Raw genomic sequence first — 15,203 nt, 5'->3', positions numbered from 1 at the left:
TGTGTGTTCAAAAGGGTGTGAATCTACAGAGTAACAATACCATGATACTTGTTTTTTAGAGATGCAGAAGGAAAGAGAACTTCATGTTGATAAATGTAACCACCAGTGGACTGATCACTCAAATGTCTGTTACCTTAGTGTGTGGTGTTCCACAGTGCCAGCAGATGTTTTCCAGGACCTGGGGAGGTCCAGAGCCAGCATCCCAGCGTCTGCTCCAGAGTGTGCATAGCCAGTGACTTCCAGGATCCTTTCTAATCCCATGGTAAGTTATGCTGATACATTTGGATCAGAAATGTTTTTTTAGGGAGAAACTCTTCCTTGTGAGGGTGGTAAGGCCCTGTCACACGTTGTCCAGAGCAGCTGTGGCTGCCCCATCCCTGGGAGTGTCTAAGGGCCAGGCTGGATGGGGCTTGACCAACCTGGGATGTGGAAGGTGTCCCTGCCCTTGGCTAGAAGGAGTAATTCCCATTGCAACCTGGAAACTGTGGGATCAACAGGTGCTCCCTTTCTGTGCAGGGACCTGATCCCAGGAACCCCATCCCAGGCTGGAGGGGTGCTCGGGAGATTTTCAGGGCTCTAGATTTGTCCCTTCCATGGGCACTAAATGCTCCAGAAAGTTTGTCCAAACACTCCCCTATGTGCTACAGCCTTTCAGGCTTCTCTTTATTCCACTGGGATTCTCAGCCAGAGCGTCTCCCTATGTCCGGGCAGCGCAGCCATGGAAGCGCCAGCCGTGCTCTACCGAGCAGGAATCCGCTGATGCTTCCGCTGGGAAAAACGGGAGATTCGGGCTCACCGGAGGTACCCCCAGCCGTGCGGGGCTGCGGGGATGGGCCGGGCCCTTCCCGGTCACTCTCCCGATCCCGATCCCAATCCCGCTCCTGGCCTGGAGCCGCCGCGGCGGCGCCGCCGGGCCCGCGCCCCGCCAGGGGGCAGCAGCGGGCAGGGAAACCCCGCGGCGGCCGTGAGGGGACTGAGGGGGCGGAGGCGAGAGCTCGGGGCAGCGGGGCCGCAAACACCGCCCGGGGAGCCTCTCCTGGAGGAACCGAGTGTGCCTGAATGTGTCTGTGTGTGTCCGTGTGTGCCTGAATGTGTCTGTGTGTGTCTGTGTGTACCTGAATGTGCCTGAATGTGTCTGTGCTCCCCATGCTTCACATGGCCCAGGTCACGCCCCGGCTGCCGTCTCTCCTTGTCTTGTGAGCAGTATTTGCTCAGCATCATCTCTCCCTTCGCAACAGGCTGAAGTTTCCCCCTAAAAACAGCCCTGGAGTCACTGGGACAGAGTCCTCACACAGTCACAGAATCACTGAGGTTGGGAAAGACCTCCAGGATAATCGAGTCCAGTCTGTGGCTGATCCCCACCTTGTCAGCTAGACCAGAGATGGAGCGCCACATCCATCATTCCTTGCACAGCTGCAGGGACAGTGGCACCTTCCTGGGCAGCCCTCACCTCCAGCTCAGGGCTGACTCAGGGTGATGGCACGCATTGGTCAAAGCTTAGTCCCTGTGCGTTGGCTTAGGTGCATCTCTGCAAGTTAACTTCTGGTCAAAGGGAACTCCATGACGGGCAAAACATCACAGGGGATGTGCAGACACAAACCTGAAGACGTTGCAGGGAGGCAGCACTTGGTGGAGGGAACCAAAACCACTGCCAGGCCAAGCAGGAGTGACAGCACAGCTCTGCCAGGGAACTCCTGTGTATAGGAGCAGAGGAGTCCTGTATCTGTCCAGCAGGGATGAGGCCTGGAGGGAGCACTGGCTGTGAGAGGAGTGCAAGAGCTGGTGCTGGGTCTGCTGGAACACATCGGGAAATAGCGTCTGCTGGCACTGCTGCCCAGGCTATAATGCAGCACTCTGTGGGAATCCTTACTTTGTCACATAGTTACAGCCGTAAATCACAAATCATTTATACACAATGATGCAGTGAAGTAAATCCTATAAAATACTGTTGTTTCAGAATATGGGTGCCGTGGTAGAGTTATGTGTAAATGCACCAGAGCAGGCTGGAAGAAGGAAACCAGCCCCTTGCTGTCCTGCCCTCCAGGGGACGAGGCCCAAGCTCAGTACGTTTTTTCCATCAGAGCATGGTCAATGGAACAATTGTACAACGTGTTGATCAGGAAAAGGATGTGGGAGCTTAAGTGGAAAACCTGATGCTATCGTGCTAATGGCAGAGAGCAGCAGGAAGGATGGCAAACAGGATGCTCACCACGCTGAGAGGAAAGAGCTCAAAGTGATGCTGGAGTTGCAGGGCTGGAGTCAGTCAGGTCTGTTCTGTGAGCTGGGACAAGCTGGACCAGAAAGCAGAACGTTCCTGATCTTGCACTCCTCTGCTGAGAGCAAGGGCTCCTTGCTGGTTCTTTTGGGGAAAAGTGAGCAACTGTTAGGCAATGTCCCAAAGCTGGTAAAAAAACATCAGGAGAAAAACTTACAGTTGCCTTGGAGGCTTGGAAATGAGAGCAGTGGGAAGCTGAACAAAGGGGTGGGGGATACTCTTGGCAGGACCTCCTTGCATTCAGAGCATAAATGTGAGAGCAGAGAAATGGCTTTGAGTTGTCTTCTTTTGGAAGAGTGTCTCCCAGGGAAGGGATCCCATATGGAATAAGGAGCAGTTAGTGTACATGGGACAGTTATTAACTGTGTGTCAAGAAAGGGTGTTGGAGTGAGGGGCACCAGCTGTGTTTGCTTCTGAAATTGCCTGTGTTTGTGGTGTTTTGAAAACCAGGTGTTTAAAAAGTTTATATCTCAACTGGGCAGAGTATGCTGGTCCAAAGGCAGATGTGTCACCCCTGTTGGGCTCTGGTTCCCTTCCTATGCCATGAGGGTTGGCAGGTGATGCAGCATTGAAGTGATACTGGTGGTGGAATCAAGGTGCACAGAAACAGATTGTTGATGTAACTTTCCCTAAAATCAGCCCAGAGGTGTGAATTGGAATCAGCCCCAGACCCCTCCTGTTTGCCTTTGGAGCTGGATGTTTCAAAGTGTGTTCCTTGGTGTGTTGCTGGTGCTGCAGTAACATTTGTGTGTGTGTGTGTGTGTGTGTGTGTGTAGCCTCATTTACAAATGCTTTGCATCTGGGTTTGCCCACCCTCCTCCTGTGCTGACAGTTTTATACTGATAAGATAGTGGCTATTAATTAGTTTATTTTAAAAGCAGCCACGTGCTTGTCAGTCCTTGTTAGGTCAAAATGCTCTGAAGTCACCCATTGCTCAGCTTGGTGTTTTAATTAAAAAGATCCTTAAAAGAGGGTGGTTCTGTCTCCCTCTATTGCAGTCATGGCAAGTGTTAGTGCAGCAGTGTGCATCACTGCCAAGAGCATCCTCCACCCTGGCCTCACATCTATTAGCAAGAGTAAACTAATGAGCAAAGAGCTGCTGCTGGTCACAATATCCAGCAAAAGGGCTTCCCAAAACTGCTGTGGGCTGACATGCAGAGATTACAAAAGGCTGCAGCCCCTGACCTCAATAAAGGCTTCAAAGGAAACTCCTGGAAAGTTTTTGCTACCCATAAATGAAATTCTTCTGGTAGTTAGCACTTTAATAGCCAAAACTACACCAAGGCTTCTGCTGACTGGGTGAAACAGTGTCTTTGTTTCACATGTGAATGCTGTTCTGTAAAGCCTTTTTTGCTCCATTTATTAAAAAAAAAGAAAAAGAAAAAGAAAAAGAAAAAGAAAAAGATACTTGAGGGTCACAAGATGAAGGTACAGATTACTCAGGCAGCCACCTGCAGTGACCCAGCTGGGCAGGGTGTGAGGGCAGGAGGGGAGCAAGAGCCACACAGGCACCAGTCCCTGTGATGGGCTGGGATGCTGAAATCCCGGCTCCCAAAGAGAGAGAGGACAAGGGCACGCAGTGACAGGGCAAGGGGGGAACGGCTCCATGCTGAAAGATTAAATTGAGGTTAGATATTAGAGAGAAATTCTTGGCTGTGAGGGTGTTGAAGCCTTGGCACAGCTTGCCCAGAGAAGTTGTGGCTGCCCCATCCTTGGAAGGGTTCAAGGCCAGGCTGGATGGGATTCTGAAGGATCTGGTCTGATGCAAAGTTGGTTGGTTGGCAGGAGGATTGGTATTAGATGATATTTAAGGTCCCTTCCAACCCAAAGCATTCCATGATTCTGTGATTCTATTAAGACCCTGGGGAAATCACAACTGCTCAGGCACCCACATTTGCTGCGAGTCCGGCCATGGAACAGGAGCAGAGAAACCATTCCGGGGTGCCAGGTGGGAGGTGACAAGGACAGGAGTGCGATCCGATCCGCGGGACTGCTCCGGGGCAGAGGCTGCGGAGCTGGCACCCTGGGGCTCCGGGGCAGAGGCTGCGGAGCTGGCACCCTGGAGCTCGGGGGCACAGGCTGCGGAGCTGGCACCCTGGGGCTCCGGGGCAGAGGCTGCGGAGCTGGCACCCTGGAGCTCGGGGGCACAGGCTGCGGAGCTGGCACCCTGGGGCTCCGGGGCAGAGGCTTGCGGAGCCGGCACCCTGGGGCTCCGGGGCAGAGGCTTGCGGAGCCGGCACCGCTGGAGCTCGGAGGCAGAGGCTGCGGAGCTGGCCCAGCGGCTGTGCTGCAGCTCCGGCCGTTCCCCTCTCCGCAGCTCCCGCCGCGGAGCCGCCGGGGCCGAGCTGTGCTCCATCACTCACCGGGTCATTCTCTTTGCCCAGCACCGTTTGCCTCTTGTCAGGCTGCGAGCGCTGAAGGCAGAGACAGAGCCGCGCTCTGCCTGCGCGCTGGACCGTGCTCTGCTGGCCGTCGCTGCCGGGGCCGGGAGCCGCCGCCGCGGAGATGCCGAATGCTGGGCAGAGGGGAGAGCGGGGCAGCTCACCCGGCCAGTGCCGTTTGTGTCTAATTAAGTTAAAAACTGTCATCCTGTCTCTCCTCCTGCCTGCAGCCAGCCCGAGGCCTCGGCCAGGGGCCGTGGGCAGCTGACCCTCATCACCACGGCCGCCCCGCGGTGCAGGGCCCGGAGCTCCCATCATTTTTCCAACTCTTTTTTTGTTTGCAGATATTCGAGATTTCCCATGAACTGCAAGCTTCAGTACAGAGAATGGAAGGTGACGAGCACCTGGTGTGGTTCACCCACATCCCAAAGGCAATGTCCATGGAACACGGCTCAGGTATGACTGCTGGCAGTCAGCAGCTCCCTTTGTCTGCCCAGAGCCACTTTGCTGGGAAGGAAAGCGGCTCTGTGACTGCTGCGTGTATGTGAGAGAAATGTGGCAAATGGCCCAGCACCAGGTAGGGCAATTTATGTACATCAGACTGGGCTGGAAAACCACTTGGAGGCCAGGTCAGGAAGCTCAAGGTGGGAGCAGACACTTGCTCAATTCCTTTACACACCTCAGGGGGACTTGGGAGGATGTACTCTCCTGTCAGAAGGTGGAGGGACAAGGGGCAGAGGCAGGTAGGGAGAAAACAGAAAGAACCAAACTTCCCGGCTTTTAGGGATTTAACCCTTAGTGCTCTCCAATCCTGGATTTTGTTTCCAAATCAAAAATAGGGAAAGATTTTGGTAACCTTATAGTATCACCAACAGTTTGTTAAAAGACTAATTGCCAAGTAGCTTATGCATGTGGGACCATTAGTAATTCTGTAGCTATGCAAATTAAAACAGTGATGTATGATTTATAGCTTTAATAATGTTCTGAAGGCTCTTAAATTTTAATCACTTGCAACATCCTTTTTAATATTCAATTACTTTATTAACTAATTAGGTCACTTGCTGAAAAAGCACATAAGGCTGGTGCTATTTTAATATCAGCCGAACATCACAAAATACCTTTGAAATGGTGTAAATGGTTTATTTATTTTAAATAGATCATTAAGATGCTGTAATTAATAAATCAATTACAGAAAAAAAGACAAGAAATTGATAGATGCCAAATCACAATGGTAGTGGCTTCTCTGCTTACTTTATAAATGTTCACAGAGATGCTGAACTTGGTGAACATGGCCACTGAAGCACCTTCCTGGATAATTCGTATTCAGCTGCAGGGATAAGGCTTGAGATATGCTTGCTTCATTATAGATGCTTTTTGTATGGATTTAGCTTTCTGATTGATAAAAGCTCCACAAATGACCTTGAAAAGTGAAAGCACTTAAAAGGACGGCCCTCCTTTGCCTCGTGCTCTTTTGTCTGCCTCAAAAAAGATAAACCCCTGGCAATCTGTGAGCGCTGGGCTGAAAGGGAGAGCTCCGGGGAGGGCAGTGGGCGGCTCCCCCTTGAAATAAACAGGGAACACCCTTGACCAACCTGCTCCCCTCACCGTGCACAGCCCTTCCTGCTGCCCAGGGGCTGTGGCAGTGCAGCAGTGAACCAAGCAGAGAAAATTCCAGGCTGGCTGTAGTGCACAGGTTCCCTCCTCCCCTTTACACCAAGCCTTGAAGTAAAACTTCAAGGCTCAGAAGTTAAACTTGTCACCAGGGTGGCTGCAGCTCTGAAAGGGACTTTGAGTAATTCTACTGTCTTAAAACTAAGGGTAAGACAAACACTGTTCTAGGAATTGAGTCAATCTTATTAAAAGATTTTGGTGTAAATTATATTGATGTGATGATACAAAGTGCAAATTTTCTCTCTTGAGAAGTTGCTAGTAAGATCTGCAGTAATTACAGAGCACTCATCTTCCCATTTTAACTTCTCTTGCTTCCATTTTCTTGTAACAAAAACCTGTAAATCTAGGGACAAAAAAATTCACGTTACAATTTTTGCTAAACTGAAGACTGCTCTTTATAACTGAGCTGCACAGAAAACTACTCCAAATCTCAATTTATAGAGTTTCCTGGGAACTGAAACATACATTGTGTAAGTCTGGCTCTAAAGCAGAGTCCAGGGGAGGTACCACACTGTTATTCCAGGTCCCCAAACCCAAAAATAAATGCTGCCCCTGTCCCCATCCCAGGGGTGCCTGCAGCCCAGCTTTACTGCAGCTGACAGTGCCCTGTTCCAGTAGTGGGGCTAGAGCTGAAATAATGGATTTCTCTTAGGAAGATGCTACCTAGGTGCCATTCCTCAACTGCTGTGAGTGGCCACTGCCTGGGGTGACCATCCCAGAAAAGGAAGGACCCACTGCACTAACACAGGCTGTGCAGAAAGGATAGAGAGCCCTAAAATAAATCCAATTCACATTTTATGGAAGCTGGCTCAGGAAACGAAGGCACAGAACAACTGTAAGGTACCAAATGCTGGTACAGCTTGGGACAACATATGAGCTTCCCACCTTGGAACAAGCACGGGTACAACTCTTGAGGGGTCAGAGATACCTGTACAGTCACATGAGGTCACTGTCACTGTTTTGAGGGGATTTATTTCACCCTACAACAATCCTGTTGTACAACACAGCTCAGGGGCTGTTCTGAGCCTCCTTACAAAGCCCCAGGTCTCAGTCAAATCGGTGCATTTTTATCACATTCCTGTAACTTCTCCCCAGTCGTTTATTCACGCCAGCGATTCCTGCGTCGCTCCAATCATTTGTGTGGGAAACCCCACATCCTCCTGTGTCAGACCCAAACAGACACAACTGCAAACAAAAGGCCACCAGAGCCTCAAACCCAGCGGGTACCAGGAGAAATGAGGAGGCCAAGGGTGGCAGCAGCACCCGCAGAGCTCGGCGGGCCCGGCCCTGTCCCTGCCCGTGCTGCAGCCGCTTTTCCGCCCTCTCCGCCGCGGAGCCGCCGTTAACCTCCCCCGCCGGATTCAATGTGACAGTGACACTTCACAGCACATTGCATCCAATCTCATTTGAAGCTGACAAAGATTGTTTCTGTTTTATATCTATTGGTTTATTAATGGCCTACAGCCTCTTAAGCAGATGCATATTCATTAGATAGCCAGCTGTTAGGAGGTTCCCAGATGTCGAAAGTAGCTCTGTCTTGGTATACATTCTTTTTTTCCCCTTCTCATGAAACAAAGTAATTGTAGCTCGATTAAAGAACCAGTTAATTACTGAGCCAGTACCTTATGGCACAATTTAAAAAAAAATCTGGAAATTTGTGAAGGAGTAAAGACATTTTTAAAAACACACATGAGCTGAGCCTTTGCTGTGTTGTACAAATGCAGGATTTACGTAGAAATAGAGAATGGATTACTCCATGTAAAGAACCCTCAGCTGCAGAATCCAGGCATACACTGAGTTTTGCAAAGGCACTTTAATTAATTTTCCCCATTCTGCAGATTTTTTCGTACCTCTTATCATTTCTTAGGTGAATAGTGGATGCAGAAGCACATAAGAAATGAAAATTAGACACATCTCACTTTTAAAAGGTCATTTTACATGGAGAAGAAAAATTCCATGGCATCCCAGCTAGATAAAACTGTGACCAGATCGTTGAACAAGCTGTAGAGATTGACCTACAAATTCCAGAGACCATCCTTCTGAGTCTCACAACATTAACCCAGCTCACCGAGATGTCTTTGCAAATTCTTTGCTCCCAGCTCTAAAAGCAGCTCCCAGGAGCAGGGCTATCACCACCAACCACAGGAAGCCCTTTGCCCATGGAAGTGTTTAAAACATTGAACTCAGTTCCAAGTCCATGGGATCTGGGCAAAAGAGGTTCCTGGGGATTGTGGTTTCTGGCTAACTACACACAGCAACAGCCCCACTCCATCCCAAGAAGGAGCTGCACTTGCATCACCAGGAGAGAAAGAGATTGAAACTCTGAAACAACTGAAAACCTGAAAAAATTCTAAATTTTAGTCAGTGACACCTTGGAATAAAACTTGTGAGGAAGGAAAAAAATTAAAACCAAAAGTGCCCTCAGCATTAAAAGGCTTAACCAGAAGGCAGCAATGGCAGTATAAAATGTCATCTGCTGTGAGTGTGTTTACAGGCGAGCACAGAGGAACATGGAGGCAATTTTGTAGAGTGACTCCTGGAGCAAAGGCCTCTGAGAATAAAAGTGTCTTTAGATATTTGTTATCCTGTTATAGCTGGTATCACCTTGAGTATACAATGCCTGCCTGCATTATGTAAACACTTCATTGATAAATCCCTCCCCCACCTCCCCTAAGCTGTGTCAGACTGTTCTTAGCTGACAGATAGAGCTGAAACAGATGCTGCTATAAATACCCTTGTTTAGCTGTTTTGAATATAATTTCTTTTGTAGAACATGGTAGATGCTCTAGTTATCATTGAACTTGCACCTGTGCTGGAATTTATAACTTCTTTTTACACATCAAGATGCATTTTTTAATGATTCTATAAAAAAACCAAACACAGAGTTGGATTCTGCTGCCCTTTTCTCCCCTTCTGAAGTAGAGACAAACTTTACTAAGGATTGCACTCATTCTAATTTAACTCTTAAAGTTTAGAAGCTACAGAATCCAGAGGTCCTAAAAGTTTAACTCTCAGGACCAAACACAGTTAATTTACAGAATCACGTAATTCTATATATTGAATTCTGTGTTTCTATATTCAGGTATACAACACCCAGCCAGCCAAACTCTTCTGGAGAGATCACAGGTACAGCTGGACCTGGCTTCAAAAATGAAGAAAGCAGTTGTACTAACACAGCAGCATGATTTTGAATTCTACAATGCAGCAGTTGGTAACTGGCAGATCTGTCCCCATTCACACAGTAGCTCATTTGTATTTTCACCAGGAAAGGTAATTTCTAGCTTAAAGATATTATTTGGTTCATACCTGAAATAGCAGAGATGGAAACATTTTATGGTATTTGTCTTACACAAGTTCAATATTGTCTTAAGCAAATACCCATTTTATATTCAGCCTTTAAATAAAGATGTAAACTACATTCTACCAAGCACTGCTACCTGTGATCCATGTGCTTGAGCTGGGGAGAAAACTTGCAGGCTCTCATCACTGCAGAAAAGATGCACAGGGATGCACCTGGCCCACATTCTGAAGGAATCTTTCCAGAGTTTCTTTTCTGATGTTTGTTTTGGCTTGAAGGACTTTGTTCTCACCCACCTGCAGAGGACCTGGCTGGCTGACAAAGCTGCTCCTCACACTCCACACACACCCTGCTTCATAGGGAGGATATTGACCCATGGGATGAGCAGAGATCAGGTCACCCCTGTGGCTGTTCCCTGAGCCAGGGCACCCTTGACTGAGGTGGAACTGGCACAACCACAAAGAGCCACCCAAAGGGACCACATTTTCTGCTGGAGTCACTCCAACCCCTGACAAATCTGCTCTGTTATCACCAACATCAATTAGAAGCAAAACCAAGGGTTCATCTGAAGAGATGTGAACAACCTGAACAGGAACATGGGTCCTTCCATTCACAGCTATTTCACTGGCCAAACCCACCTCAGAAGGACAACATGAGGAACACTCATCCTACTCATGCCAAAACCTTCCAAGGAGGATTGAGAGGCACTGCACCCTCCAGCATGACAGGGTAACAACACTGAGTCCAGGTTTAGCTTTCCCCAGCCCCATCTCCCAGTCCTTCCCACCTCAATTCTGCATACATTGAACCAGTCTGAGCCTTCCCATCTGTTCCAACGAGAGGGTTTGAAGATGATTATTCCAAATAAGTGTAAAGGTTTCAGAACAGGAACCAGAGCCATCTCTCCTACTCAGCCGTTGAAGGCTGCCTTGATTACTTTGATGTAACAACACTTGAAAGCTCCTATTCTTTGAAACTAATTTAAACACATTGAATTGTTGAAAGATTAAAAACCGCAGTCAGCTAATTACACTCACTCTCATCTCTTATTCAGCAAATGAATCACTTTTCATTACCACTTAGCTGAAGTACATGAATTTCTGCCTAATTAGAAATGTTGTAGATGGAGCATTAGCAAGGCTGGAGCGGGTCAGGATATCTTGCCTGCTTCATTTTTAATTCCTAACGGTAGAGCCAGATAGGAAAGGCTTCAGATAAGAAGTCATTAAACAATTTTAAATTATTTATAAAAATTACTTTGCCCAAATTATAATTATTTTTTTTTTCCCAAATGCTCTCATAAACGTCAAACGGAATGAAAGGAAAAGCAGCCCAACATTGATTTTAATGAACATTTTAATGTTATGTATAACAGAACATTATGAATACAATGGAAACAAAGTTTTATCAATTTAATAATAAAAAAGAAATCCAACATAAGAAAAGGGAGGCAATAAATTTCATACCTATAGTATAGTGCTTATTCTTAACAATATTCCCAGCTTGTGAATATAACAATGTCTTTGTGTTCCAGATTCTAAAATCTTGATTCATGTGAACTTAAATGCAGAATTACAGAAGAAAAAACAAAACCCCCCAAAACCTTAATTCACTCTTTTGCTTTCAGTAAATCAGTAAAATCTTTGACTGCTACAGGTCTCCTTTATTAATATATATATATTTTTTTACTCCTCTATTGGATTCCACAGCTGCTAATGCCATATTTACACAAAAGAATCACCAAGTGTTGTATAAAAGTCAGGATCCAATGCCATTGGATTAAGTTAGGTTCTAGATTCACATCACTGAAGTGTGATTCACCTGCTGCTGATGCCCTAAACCAGTGGCTCCTTAGGGACATTGGTGCTACAAAGGATGCCAAGTGCCACTGGAACAGAACTCCAGGAAAGTGCATTTTCTGGAGTTTTCTGAAAGGAAACCTTCCAGCTGTCTTGGATAAAGCTTCCCCCAGACTTGCATGGGATATCAGTTGTAACATTAGAAGCAGGTTAAGACCCCAAAAATCTGTTGATCACCAAATTGCTGAGAGAGAATTTTTACAATAAAAATTTGGGTAATACAGCAGTGTGGCTGGAACATTAGCAAAAGTATATATACATTCCAGGTCCCTTTGAATTAGCCATAGTCACATATGTAAGCCATTTTTGGACAAAAATATATATTCTTATAAAAAACTGATCATAGTACTTGAGTGACTTCACAATTGTGGACTCAGTGGTAGTAAAAGGAATGATCCAATTATGACAAAGCGATCAGGGAGAGGGGGAAAAGAAAGTCAAAGCTCTTCAAGAAAAAGAAAAGTATAAAATTAGATTCAAACATTTTTACCCAGTCCCCAATCCAGTCTTCCATCAAGTCTCAAAGTTAAAATTGGTTCTTCTACGTAGGAAAGGTTTTTTGATGGTCTTAATACAAATTATTTTGCAAAATCATCCAACACATTCCTTAGAAGAATCTCTGACCTCTCCAGAATTTGAACACTAGTTATTTCAACACTTAGAAAATAGCTTTTGGTTCTTTATGTAGACACTTTAACTGATAAAGAAAAAAAAAATTGATCAGTGTTTCCCATCCCTTCCCCAGCTATATTTGTGCAGCTAAAAATCCTTCATTCGGTCTGCCCATTTATTTTATTTTGATCTCATTTTATTTATTTTACAATCTTTATTTGCTAAAATTGGCAAAATTTGCAAAGGCATCTTGCTTGGGTTGTACAGTCCCAGGAGTCAGAGAGGTCATAGCCATGTTGGGTACCCCCATTCCTATTGTGCCCATTCCTGTGGCCGGCACTCCCATGTTCATGCCCATCATTCCCTGGTTCATCAAGGGTGCAGGGGCCATGGAGGCCATGCCCATGGTGCCTGACATCACCCCGGGCACTGCCAGCCCCACGGGCCCCCCCAGCAGGGCACCGCTCTGTGCCCTCACAGGCATCATGCTGGGCTGGGGGCTGAGGTTCACAGCTGCAAAGTTCTGCGTTATCACATTCATCGGTTGTTGCATATCTGCAGCAAAGAGAAAGAGCACAAAAATCACTGAGTGCAACCTCTCATACTGAAGGAGCTCTTGTGATTTAAGGAACTTGTGTGGTCACTGCTGTGAACATGGATATGATGGCCAGGCCTGCAGATATTTCCTGATATGGATATCAGGAGGAATTTCTTCACTGAAATGGTGGTCAGGCATGGGAAGGGGCTGCCCAGGGATGTCTGGAGTCCCCATCCCTGGAAAGACTGGATGTGGCACTCAGGGCTCTGGGCTGGGTGACAAGGTGGGGATGGGTCACAGGTTGGACTCAGCAAACCCTGAGGTCTTTTCCAACCTTAATGATTTTATGATTCTGTTGCACTTGTTTCCCTTATTTCTGCATGAAGACTCAGAAAGCTTCTACAGAAGGTATGAATATCATTGTATATCAATAAATATTCTAGAGAAGCTCTAAAGATTAGGAAGCCAAAAGTCAAGATACAGCTGTGGTGCAAGCTCTACAGCAGAACCTGCACAGACACAGCCTCCTGACACACCAATCTCCATTCAAAGGACACTTGTGTCACAATGTCACTGTGGTTTATGAAACAAGTGTGACTAAAGGAAGGAAAACAGTAATGGACAGGAGACTTGGATCTCAGGGACAGCCTATGGAACACAGACAGGGCTCAGTGTGGTGTGCATAACAGTGCAATGATCACTTACTCTGTTGCTGCATCATGGTATTAAGCGATGGCTGTTGGGGTTTGGAAGGCTGCATCCCAGGTACTAAATTGTCCAAACTGATATTTACACTGGGATCTGACCAAGTTGAGGGTAATGTTTTGCTTGCATTTTTCTGGACCATCTCTGTCCTTGCATTATAAAGTGAGTTAGGCTTCGGCATCATTGGGTTCACGCTTTGCAGAGGCTAAAAAAGAAAAGTTTGTTGGGATTCACTTGAAACAACTTATTGGTAAGAAATAACTGAACAAGAAGTATTTAGTTTTCCACAGAAGATAATAAAATCCATGAAGCCATGAACTTTATCTCTTCCAAAGCAGGGCTGCCAGGTGCTGTTCCAGTTAGATTAGAAGAGTATTTGGAAGCAGAGGGCAAGTCCCACATCAATGTGGAGTGCCAGTGACCAGCAACAGCCAAGTTTTGAACTCAACCATGCTGATTCTTTCCTCCTAATACCAAGCTGATCCCTTACAGTTTCCAAACCACTCTCCACTGCAGCAGACACTTCTGTACTTTGGAGAACAGACCAGTTCTCATCTCCACCTACTTAAGGCTGGAAATCTATAACATTCTGTGGAGAATGACTTTACACTACCAAACTCAACTGCTCCAAACAGCAGCTACACTTCCTAGAGGAATGAGACCCATCTTCAAGAAGAGATTTTCTGTTTAGGATGCAATTGAGACATTTTTGACAAAATGCTGATCCCATCTGAGTGACCAGGTCTAATGTAGTTCAGGAGAGGAATTTCATTTTCAAAGCTGTGATTAAGGAGAAGAAGGTCATTAGCAAACTGTAGCAATAGCAGCATACCTGTGACCTGGACATGGGTAAACTGACACCCATGGAATTGGAACTCATCATGGAGAAATTCATGCTTTGTGAGGAGGTCATGGTTGTCTGAGAGGGTCCCATCAAATCAAAGAGATCCATAGAATTGGAAGCAGCTGAAGGCTGGCCCGGAGCTGGCTGTGAGCCACTGAAGAGCTCTAGAGCTGGCTGCTGTGCTGTGCTGCTGAAGAGCTCTCCAGATGAAGCACTGGCACAAGGAGAAGCTTGGTTGAAGGCACTCCAATCACCAAAGTCTCCATTTCCACTTGTTGCTGTACCTGAAGAAAAGGCAACAGTGTGGGAGGAAGACAGAAAAGAAAGACAAGACTTAGAGAAAGGCACTGAGCAAATGCCATATTCCATGAACTGAAACAAATGAGAGCTGATCTGTGTCCGTCCACATTAACATCTGCAGGTAGAACCTCCATCTGGACATCACTCCCTCTCATGAATATTCCAACAATTTTAACAAGGTACGAAAGGAAACATGAAACACCCGTACACAGAAAGTAGAAGATGTTGGATAAGATGTCACCTGTGGATGCCAGGCAAGCAGGGACAGGTTTGTTTCAGTTGAAGTACAACTGGAAGATAACTTGAGGTAGACTGGGGACTACAGCCAGAACAACACTGAGAACCTGCATAATATTGATCAACCTTTTATCTTGGCATTCTGGTATTTGCAGAGAGAGCAGTTGTAAGGAACAAGCTACTGGATAAAGCAAATTCCATCATAATAAAGACAACTACATCCAAATTTGGTTGTATATAACTGTATCTTTTTGTATGAAACTACACTGAAGGGAATAAAACCCAGAACTTAGAGAGGAGGTTGTTAGGAAAGCTTATTTGAGGTGATAAGGAATAAGCACTTCCCATCCATGGAGTGTTCATATAAAACATATTAGATTTTTAAAATTTGATTCCTGAACTAAATGCCTTGATTTGAAGCAGAAATTCAATCTTGGATCAATCATTTCTCTCAGCAGCAGCTTTGCTGAACTCTTGTAGTTC

The 15,203-nt window shown here is 46.3% G+C and overlaps 1 protein-coding gene across 1 annotated transcript in view; it reads right to left on the bottom strand.

Annotated features, from left to right (window-relative positions):
* Positions 1–10,963: 10,963 nt before the first annotated feature.
* CLINT1 (clathrin interactor 1) overlaps positions 10,964–15,203 on the bottom strand; it is a 46,174-nt gene continuing 41,934 nt past the window's right edge. The window contains exons 10-12 of the mRNA XM_054287809.1: positions 14,172–14,467; positions 13,340–13,544; positions 10,964–12,651 (exon numbers count right to left, since the gene is read on the bottom strand). Coding sequence (XP_054143784.1) covers positions 12,311–12,651; positions 13,340–13,544; positions 14,172–14,467 — 842 coding nt within the window. The 3' untranslated portion in view covers positions 10,964–12,310. The remainder of the gene's footprint in view (positions 12,652–13,339; positions 13,545–14,171; positions 14,468–15,203) is intronic.

The sequence above is a fragment of the Melozone crissalis genome, unplaced genomic scaffold (genome assembly GCF_028551555.1).
Source record: "Melozone crissalis strain CALT ecotype California unplaced genomic scaffold, PUWL_Pcris_2 ptg000061l_1, whole genome shotgun sequence".
Lineage (NCBI taxonomy): Eukaryota > Metazoa > Chordata > Aves > Passeriformes > Passerellidae > Melozone > Melozone crissalis.
This window is presented reverse-complemented; position numbering and strand designations above follow the sequence as displayed.